The sequence below is a fragment of the Megalopta genalis genome, chromosome 1 (genome assembly GCF_051020955.1).
Source record: "Megalopta genalis isolate 19385.01 chromosome 1, iyMegGena1_principal, whole genome shotgun sequence".
NCBI lineage: Eukaryota > Metazoa > Arthropoda > Insecta > Hymenoptera > Halictidae > Megalopta > Megalopta genalis.
In genome coordinates this window covers 29,399,830-29,410,146 of record NC_135013.1, presented here as the reverse complement: position 1 = coordinate 29,410,146, position 10,317 = coordinate 29,399,830, and the positions used below count along the sequence as shown (strand labels likewise).

The window sequence follows — 10,317 nt, the reverse complement described above, 5'->3', positions numbered from 1 at the left end:
TTGTTAACTGTTACTACCTAACGCGACGTTGCTTGAAAATATGTAGTTGCATTTTTAGGTTTAGGAGCATGTGGCTCGTTTCATTGCGAATTAATTCCATTGCAATAGCTTTGGACTTGTGTGTTCATTTCGAAACTCGTAAATACTGTAGCGGTTACTTTGCGCTTGCGTTTTGAACGCATTTGAAGTTAGCGTAGTTAGCAACAGGTAGCGTTTCAAACATGGCACGTCGTTCGTTTCCCGCCAAAAACATATAGTCGCGCATGGTCGCGCAGCTGCGACCGATGTGAGTGCAAGATGTTGAACTGTTCGGAGTAAGAATAATCTGGTTTAACAATTAATGGACGAATAGGGGCCGATAATTATGGATCCGAGTGAAGTAGAGTTTTTTGGTGAAAAGGAGTTGGTTTCGATAGTGCCGAATTTCAATTTCGACACGATTCATTTGATATCGGGATCGATAGGACCGTTTCGTGCTGGTCTACCTGTCAGAGTTCCCATCTGGTTGGCAGTGAATCTCAAACAGCAACAGAAGTGTCGAATTATTAATCAGGAATGGATGAACGCGGATATATTGAACGAGGCGAAAGAAGAGGAAAAATTATCGAAGTAAGTCGGAACGTTCTTGTTCCGTTCTGTCAGAAAAACAGTACTTCTTTGCATTTTAAATTTACATGTTCCTAGATTGTTTACCAAAATGCCTAGCAATCATTATATGGACGAGGCACAACTTTTATTGAGCCATGGTAGCGATGACATACCTGATTCTGATGTGATAAGGACAGCAATAAAGGTAATAAAGATATCAAACTTTTTTGTTGCCACCGTATTCATATTTTATGTTAAAATGTAATAATATGTTGTAGGATATATGGGATATGAGGATGTCCAAGCTACGCACATCCATAGATGCTTTTTTAAAAAGTGAGGGGTTGCATGCAAAATTGGATCATTTAACTGCTATGGAAATTAATAGTGTACGACCATTGCTACCACATGCTTTAGACCAAATGAATAGAATTCAAAGTGTAAGTATACTGATCAATTCATTGAATTAGGAATGAAGCTTGATTTCTCTGTACTATGTAATTTCATTTTTCTAGACTGGAAAAGCTCCTCAGTCACAAAACCCGGACAGCTCGCAAAGATCATGAAGCAGAGACTACTGTCTATCTATTTTAAAGTTGTAAATATATGTATGTAAATAACTAACGATATGTGTTTATTATTAGATTACATAATAAGACCTTATTAGTGGAAGTAATTAGTAGAATGAAAGAAAAGAAATTACTTTCATAATATATGTATAATATACGAACATGATATAATAGTTTTATTATTTCTTAATCTTAAATCATTACATACAGTCACTAGCATCTCAATCACAATTTCTCATTATCACTAACATGTAGTAAATGCGTATTTACATTAGTAAATCTGTCGTGTGGACAAATTGCTCGCTTGCTCCGTGTCTCTTCTTTTTTTCACAATATTTACATTCCCTAAGCTTATAGTACACAGTCCTTTAATAATCTTTGATTTGAATTCTTAAAAGTAGACCCTTTCGGTGAACAAAACACGTTGCTCTGTCGGTGAACTCTTAGAACATTGAAGATCACGGTTTCAAATGATTGAAACCGTTGGGAACAGTGACGCAACAGAAATATCGAGTTTATGGTACAATTAGGAGTTATAAGTCGGAATAATTAAAAATTTATACAAATCGTGAAAAGCGCGGTATGAACATTTATATGTAGTTCCCAATGAAAGATCTTGTCCATGGACATTACGGCGATACCTCCAAAATTGTACACGCTTTCGAGGCAGTGATGTACGTGTTTGAAGACTCGGGGATTGTATCGGTTCACGAACGAAGGTCTGTATCATCTTGTATCATCGACGCGCCGATGGTCTTCTCACCGATAGCGAATTCAAACAGGACATGATTGAGCGATCCGTACAAATCCAGAGATACCGCCGCACTATTGTCTCTAAAACTTTCAGAGATACCCTGAATAAATATTACTATGGTATACAACGTAAGTACCATGTGCCCTGTATGTAAAGTACTCCGCACTATCACACCAAGCACACGGCCGATGCAAAATAAATACAATAATCGTGAGACATTTACTGGACTGTCATTACGTGTAACATAAGAAATGCGCAACAACCGCATCGAACTATTTACGTGAAACGATATCAGTGTGTGCTACGTAGAACGATAGTAGTCGAGTTAGTGCTAAGGTAACGCGCTAACGAGTTATGCTTAAACGGCTACGATTTTGCTAGGATCGACTTTCACTCGGATGAACATAGTGTTGTCTTTGACGAAGTGCCGTTTTTTCACCATCTCGTGGGAAACGAATCGGGGAAAGCCGAAACCGAGAGAGTCAGGCTCGCGGCTGGGCCTTTGGAAGTTCTTCCATGTTGGATCGGGTATAAAACTTTCAACAATATTGCACGCCTTCTCCGCGACCACTGTCTGGTCGAATATCGTGAAAGATACACTGTGAGAGAATGGCCACCGCAACAGAGCATCGTACTCCCCGGGAAGGATCTTTATGTATATGGAAATGTGACTTCCCTCGCCGGTTCCATTTCCGTTTAAGAAAACCGATGCCTGGAAAATAAAAGTTTCGAGTTACGAGAGTTCCACTAGATTCTGTAAATTTGTGTAATTATGGGACTACAAAGAAGGTACTTGAAATATACACCCACATTGACCATAGCTGTTCAACTCATTTATATGAGTTGCAACACGGGACATAATCTTGCAACATGGGACAGCTTTTATGGCAATCAATGAGTGAATAGCAAGTTTCTTCTTTTGCGCGAACCATTGAAGATTAATTATTAGCTTAAACATACTTGGAGCTTGTAACCATATTGACTAGTGTAGAAAGGAGGGCTGACCAACTCCATGCCTTCTTTAGCCTTCGCCTCAGACATTTTGGCACTATAGTCTGTGATCTTCCATATTAGCGTGCCAGTGTAATTTAATGACAACTTGCTGATAGCCGATTTGAGGCTGGTTATTTGATGTTGCTGTTTCGTTACCACGCTGCACATGAGGCTCAGGTGCATCTTCGCTGACTCTTCCAAGTGTTTATCCAACGAGAACCTATTGCCCTGCAACAAAAAATAGAATTTGTTAAAAATCGCGTCTGCAACAATGAGAATATAAAATTTAAGTATACAAGCGATTCGTCAACGTACCTTGAAACGGCAGCCGGCATCCTTAAACGAACAGGACAGAAGATGGGTGGTGCAATGGTCTTTCAAGTGAACCTCCAAATCCTCCCTTGGTAACACTGCGGTTTCACAACGATGCGGACAGGCGACTGGGAAACGGCCACATTTAGCATGGTGGGCGCCAAGTGTGTCGAAAACAAACTCTTTATTGCAATAGCGACAGGCCACCAGTCTTTTCGCGCATTCACCCAACTTGTGCTGGCTGAGGTGCCTTCTCTGCACCTTCATGCCGCATTTGTTCTCACAGTAGAGGGGCTCGTAGCCACACGTGCCCGTGTGTTTCTGCAAGACAAGAAAAATCAACGTTAAAGCAAAATTAGAATTTAGTAATTCAACTAGTATTTCATCGAAGAAACAGATCTATTTCATTCAATAAAATTTACAGACACAATCCATTGCTCGCTGTAGCAATTATAGAAGCAACCTTCCTCCATCTTGTAAAATAAATAATAATCCAACATTGGCAAGTTTTAAACCGTAAAATTATGAAGTAACATACGTCCTTCTAGAAAGCCTCCTTTCTAGGAAATCGATAAGAAGCTACTCTATCGATCAAATTCGTTTGATTATCATGAAACTGAAGATTGACGGTAAAATTTTTTTCACGAACACACGGCGGAATCAAAGAGAGGTGCGGCAACGGCCAACGGTTAAAGTAGTCTGATGTCATCGAGTAGTCGCTCTCGAGTGCCACCAACAATATTATGATTGGCTGCAAGACGTTCGTCTTCGAAAGTGACTTTTCAAGAAAACTTTCGGACTCAGACTTTTCAACGTTCGTCCGCGACTATTTCTCGTCCCGTTGTCGACCAGCGTTAGGAAGACTCTGGTGCGGTTTCGACACAGAATTTGACAAGACATTCGCAGAATAGGAGGTCAAGGACTCCGCGAGTCCCCCTGCTTCGCATAGTCTACGGTTCCCCCCATGTCAAAAAATGTGTACGAATCGCTGCAACCACCGACCCCGGGTATGCAAAAGCTATTCGAGAAATTTCCTTTCCTCGTTGCTTCCCTTTGTTTCTGTTCCCGGTTCTTCTGTACGGTTAACGGCTGGCACTCAATCGTGGTTCTCTAATTAATGCGGGAGCAGCAGTTACCTCGAGCGTGTGACCGGTGAATTCTTTGGCACAGAAGTCGCAGCGTGCTCGTCGCTGGGCGCAAGTGTACTTCAAATGGTCCTCCATGAGTACACGCGGGATCATTGCGCCGCACTTGTTGCTGCACGGCACCGCATCGTGTTTGCAGGTATTTAGGTGAGCCTGGACAGAGTAATGCGAATTTTTAGTACATCGTCGACGGCTATACTTTCCACAGGTTTAACACCTCGACTGCCGTGTCGCGTCGGGTAGTTGACGTGGCATTCGACGTGTTAACGAATGCTCGACTATGTATGTATAACGACGAGATTCGATGACCTTGTGAGAGGTCCTTGCTACCTCCACCCACAGACTTTCGCGACGCGTTAAGAGGATATCGTTCGGATTAAAAGTGAACGAAGTAACCAATTCTGATTTTTTTTTAGAAAAAGGAAACAGCAGAAGATAAATATTTTCAATTCGAACACAATTGAAATACACGATTTACGGCGTTCAGCGGATGTTCAGCATTAAATAGCGACTCTCAAGCTGTTCCTCCGACTGACCCGAGCGTCGCGCAATTAATTACCAGCGGCATTCTTTCCCTGTGGGAAGGAGGATATAAGGAAAATCGGATTCGCGGGACTCACCTTCAACTTTCTAAGTTCGTCCGACCACTTGCACCCGTCCTTGTGATGGATGCAGTATACAATGGAGCCCATTATTGCCTTTTCAGCTTCCAAGTCCTGGAAATTCTGTAACACACAAAGCGGGCAAGATGATTATCGCGCGCTGATTTTCCCAGACGAAAAACGACGCGGAACGCGCGGCGCCGTTTATCGCGATCCCCGGCGATCTATCAATAATTTATGCCGTGTTACGGTAACTAGGTATGGGACTCTGCGAGCGGCTCGATACCATCGACACATTTGGGTTGCGTGTGCAATCGGTGCCCCATTGTAACCGGACAAACAGCTCGTGATATATCAGTTCCATTATGCCCGACATCTGGTCGATTATAATTAAGCGTGCTTATTAGCACGCGACTGAAAGAAAGACGATACCGTGCGGGACGTGTTTCAAAAGTATTTTAGCGATACCAACGACGCGTATGGTCGATAATTATTGTATATAATATAAATTATATAATATGTACGGGTGATATATAATATATAATGATGATATATATTATATATATATATATATATATATTATTATATTATAATATCATTACATATTATATATAACAATAATATATATAAATATTATGTAATATATATATATATATATATAATATAATATATAATATATATAATAATAATAATAATATAATGATAATATATAATATATATATATAAATGATACATAATATATACGGATGACATAACTTATTAGCGTATCAGAGGTATCAATAGACCAATATAAAGATAATAACAGAAAAATACCATAAAAAAATACATAAATCGATAAAGACGAATGCAGTATAATAAATTTTTCGTTCGATCAGAAATCCGTGTAAAATCACAAAGCCGATCATCTTGGCCAGGTTTAGTGTTAACGGCTGTATCAGTGAATTAGCCTGAGGTACCGCCGGGAACACCCGTAAATGGAAAACGTGACCGGGTTTGCGACCGAGATCCGAGAAAACGTTTCAAGGAGCCCGAAGAATTATTACCGTCGATCGCGACGATTCGTTTCCCCGGTGTCTCCGAGTGGAACTAGACCTTCTCGAACGTGGGTAGCGATTAATTGGGTAACAGGTAGTCGTTACCGGTCGGCTATGCCCGCCGCGACATAGCTCCGTGCCGGACTCATGTCCAATAAACAACTCGTTTGGCATTCCAAGGCACCGTAAAATATGGTAATTCATTTTCTCCGATGCGCGTCCAGTACCGGTTGCTATGCCCCGATGACTCTTGTCGGTTGACCCATTCGCCACCCTTGTCTAGCGGCAAGAAATATTTGTACCTCGCCGATAGAGCTACGCGGCTACGATTCGAACCGGTTGAGGCGTGTGCCACCCAGATAGACGAGTTTAAGAATTGTACACCGCCGTCGTCCACGGACCCGCATGGGGTGGCTTTTCGTACGGAAATACTTCCCTCTCCCGAGGACGATAGAATTTCATGACCTTTCTTTTTTTCGTTTTAAATTTCTACAAGGGATTCTTCTTCCTCGATATATATATAGAAAAAAAATAGAAGGCTAAATTTATATATATATACTTATATAAATTTAGACTTCTATTTTTGTAAGAGCTGCGGGAATATTTCGCCCTTGCGTGAACTTTAATTCTTTCAGTGTTCATTGAAATAAAGAAATATGAAGAAATATCTATATTTTATATTATTTTTATGATTTTGTATTATGCGAGTGCCAATCAGATCATAATACTTGTAGTTACTACGTTAAATTTATATTATAAATCGTAGAAGGATCGTGGTAGATCAAAAATTTTTCGTAAATGCTAGAAAGTGTTAATAATATCAGAATTATCGTATTAACAAGATTTATGGAGACATTGTTCAATTTTTATTGCAACATGCAATTCTTGACACCGATAAATAACTTTCATTGTTATCTAAGCTTTATCGAACGCGTGTAACAAGCTTTAAAGAAAAATATAGAAATTGGACAATTGAGCCGTTTATTTTGAAAGTGGCATATAAGCCACTTTGTTTTTAAGTCGATATATTTAAGGGTTTGCGTTTTAACACGTTTAAAAATATGGATGCTAACTTTCGAGAAGATTTACTTGTACTCGTTACCTCAGGATACTGATATCTTTCTCAGTATAAATAATTTCGTATAAACATTAAAAAATCGCCACTTTTCACTACGGTAAAGTGACTTACGCCACTTTCAAAATAAACGGCTCAATTATGTCGTTGATCGAACGCGAACTGGAAGAATCTCGTGCTACGCGCCGTCGTCAACATTTTTTGGGAGAATGCCGAGGTCTCCCGTGCGACCTTGCGGCAACCAATTCTGGGTCGAAAACGACCCGCTACGCGAATCTCGGGACAATGGACTTTCCATTGGATAGAAATATGTATCGCGTTAGCGAGGCTCGACGGTTGCCGGAAAAATCGCGATGTTAATGCTCGGATATTATGCAACCGATTACAATGTCCCGAATTACATATTCCGTTTCCACGTTAGACAGGCTTCCGGAGAAAGTTCGGCTGGCGTGAACTAGACCTAGTGAACTTTATCAGTCGGCCGGCGAACATCGCGGCGCCTCTATCTACACGCTTCCAACGTGATCGATACGCGTTCACGTGTTTCTTTTTTTTTTCGTGGAGGCGCCAATTATCGAATCGTTGGGCAATTCGTATCAACCTGGCTGGGAAAGATAGGGAAAAGACAGGCGGATGGGGGCGTGGCGGCCTCCAATAAATCTAAATACCTCCCCCCGGATGGATGACTTTCCCTCGGAGAAGGAGACGCGGCGCGTAGAGCCGTCCCCCGGAGGTTGCATTCCGATCCTTTTAGAATTTTCATGCCGCCTGTGCTTGTTCCAGGAAGAATGCGCGACGACCGCGGCGAGTCGTGACGGTTTTCGGAAATAGCGAGTTCAATAATAACCCTGATGCAGGAGGCGCCCCGTACCGAGAAACGGGCCACGCGGGAGGCGAAAACGGGAATATATTTAACGCGCCGCTCCGCGCCGTGCTCCGAAATCATTATTACCCCCAATAATACTTTTGATGGACTGTTAACATGCTGCGCTCCAAATAGCGCGAAGATGCAGAGGTTCCTCTTTTTTCTTTTTTTTTTTTCGAAAAAGTTGGCCGCAATAACTTCGGAAGATTTGTACGAAAATCGGCGCTCTTGTGGATCTTCGAAAATGGAACATCCTGGCACTGTTGACACGAGCATTCTTTTTAACGTACCTTTTTGCTAATGCCAATTAATATTCCGATATTCGGCTACAAACATATTAATACATATAATCATATTATTATTATTATTATATATATATAATATAATATTATTATATCTATATAATCATATTATTATTATTATTATATCTATATAATCATATTATTCACATTTATATTAGAATATAAATTTTATATATTTTATATATAATGATAATATATGATTATATATAATAATATAAATTATAAATTTTATATATTTTATATATATATATATATATATTTTAATTTTGACGTCTCTTCAATAGGCTTTTCAATGATCGAACTGCGTCCAAGAGAAGCTTCATATCTTCCTTTTGACCTCGAAATAAACGAAATCCCCCTCCCCAAAAAATTGCATGATATTAATTTAAATAATTTGAAGTATTATAGATGGGACAGTTATCGAATAATTTACTAAAAAAAAATTCTGAACTGTCGATCTTCGATTTTGAAAGAATAATTAGAAAAGTGTCGAAAGAACGGAATAACATTCATACCACTCCATCATCAGTCAGCCTCGTCAAAGCGCGTTTAAAGGTTAATCGAATTTCCCGGAGGTGGGCAATAATAGTGCCATCTTCACTTCGATATTCAGCCTGAAAGCGAATATCGTTCTCCTTTCTCAGATTTTTCCATTTGCGACGATGCTTGACGACGTGCTCGGTTTCTCTGTCCGTCCGTAATTGTTCTCGAACAGGATGCAACGCGGCAATTGCATCGAGTCCTTATTACTATCTAGTATATTATAGTATAGTATATTATATATAATATACTATATAATTATAATAATATATATAATACTATATAATTATAAATATAATAAATATAAATATAATATATTTATTATATGCTATATATACTATAGTATATTATTATATACTATTAATACTAATTATAATTTTAATTACTACTATTAATTTCTGTTATTAATACTAGTATATATACTATAATATTATATACTATGTATACTATAGTATATTATTATATACTATTATATACTATAATATAGTATAATATATTATATTTATAATTGGCCCCGAGGAGACACAGTTGGCGAAACAGAGAACCGTAAAATGATTCGCGGCGCACTGTTAAAATCGCGATTAAAAACGCGATAAACGTAGGACGAATACACGGCAATTATATCGCGTGCGGCGTGTAAACTGGCCGTTCTAATACAATTTATGCAAGAACGGGTCCACGGCGCCGACGAGGAAACGCATCTCGCGGCTTTTTGCCGAAACGTTCGTTCGGATAATTGCCGAAGGGAGAGGAAGGAGGCTCGACGACTGGTTAGCCACGACAAGGAAATCGTCGTGTTCCGAACGCTCTCCGAGAGGATCCAATAAAATTTAAATGGCTGTAACTAGCAGATCATCAAAGCCGACGCCACGATCAACGCCGTACGGACTTGCCGTCCATTTCACCGAGATACGACTCGGCAATCACGCGGAACTGTGTTCTATAATCAGCGAGTTCTTTCCCTCAGAAATGATTATGTTGTTTCGTGGAAACGGATCGGGGCACGATCGATCCAAGCACGGAGGAACGGGAAACACCCGTGGCCGCGCCGCGTCGCGCCGGTCGCGCGTCCAGAGAGAGACCGGCGTCCGCTTTCGTGGCAGATATTTCCGCACGGGTACACCCGGTATACACGGGGGACCGTCTGGAGGCGCGTTGCGACTTGAAACCTGCACGACCGGCAAGGTCGAGGAACCTAACGCAACCCAGCCGGTGCCGGCGAGATATAAACACCGCCGGGAATGGAAGAGACAGACCTACCTCTTCAGTTTCGAGATTGCGAGGATGGAATCGAGAAGAAAAAGCAACGGACGCCGGCAAATAAAACGATTCCGTCGCCGAAGAAAAAATACACTTGCACTGGTCGCGATCGGCTCTCGATCCCTCCCCCCTCCCTTCGGTCCCGGTTCCTCCCGGATGCGCTAAATCGCTCGTTTCGATCGACATTTTTTTCCTGCCAAAATGGAGCCCGCGTCTCGCTTCATCCTTTCTCGCTTCGCGCGTTCGATTAACCGATTTTGGTTCGCTCGATATGAACT

At 40.7% G+C, this 10,317-nt stretch overlaps 2 protein-coding genes across 7 annotated transcripts in view; one reads left to right on the top strand and one right to left on the bottom strand.

The window, feature by feature from the left end:
- The first annotated feature begins 112 nt into the window (after positions 1-112).
- Positions 113-1,330, top strand: Psf2 (DNA replication complex GINS protein PSF2-like protein). Its single transcript, XM_033473999.2, has 4 exons — positions 113-609; positions 685-793; positions 867-1,028; positions 1,104-1,330. Exons 1-4 carry the CDS (start codon positions 365-367, stop codon positions 1,152-1,154), a joined length of 567 nt encoding a protein of 188 aa, XP_033329890.2. The 5' UTR covers positions 113-364; the 3' UTR covers positions 1,155-1,330.
- Positions 1,288-10,317, bottom strand: part of Traf4 (TNF receptor associated factor 4) — a 51,876-nt gene continuing 42,846 nt past the window's right edge. For all 6 annotated transcript variants that reach the window (XM_076525050.1, XM_076525055.1, XM_033473995.2 and 3 more), the window contains 5 exons: positions 4,982-5,086; positions 4,353-4,514; positions 3,220-3,537; positions 2,872-3,132; positions 1,288-2,623 (listed from right to left, as the gene is read on the bottom strand). In XM_076525050.1, coding sequence (XP_076381165.1) covers positions 2,270-2,623; positions 2,872-3,132; positions 3,220-3,537; positions 4,353-4,514; positions 4,982-5,086 — 1,200 coding nt within the window. In that variant the 3' untranslated portion in view covers positions 1,288-2,269. The remainder of the gene's footprint in view (positions 2,624-2,871; positions 3,133-3,219; positions 3,538-4,352; positions 4,515-4,981; positions 5,087-10,317) is intronic.

What these genes read in the sequence shown, in the direction of transcription:
- Psf2 (XM_033473999.2), top strand. Translation starts at nt 365, where the DNA reads ATGGATCCGAGTGAAGTAGAGTTTTTTGGTGAAAAGGAGTTGGTTTCG. An exon ending in GAAGAGGAAAAATTATCGAA is followed by an intron (nt 610 to 684) that starts GTAAGTCGGAAC and finishes ACATGTTCCTAG; the next exon opens with ATTGTTTACCAAAATGCCTA. An exon ending in AAATGAATAGAATTCAAAGT is followed by an intron (nt 1,029 to 1,103) that starts GTAAGTATACTG and finishes TCATTTTTCTAG; the next exon opens with ACTGGAAAAGCTCCTCAGTC.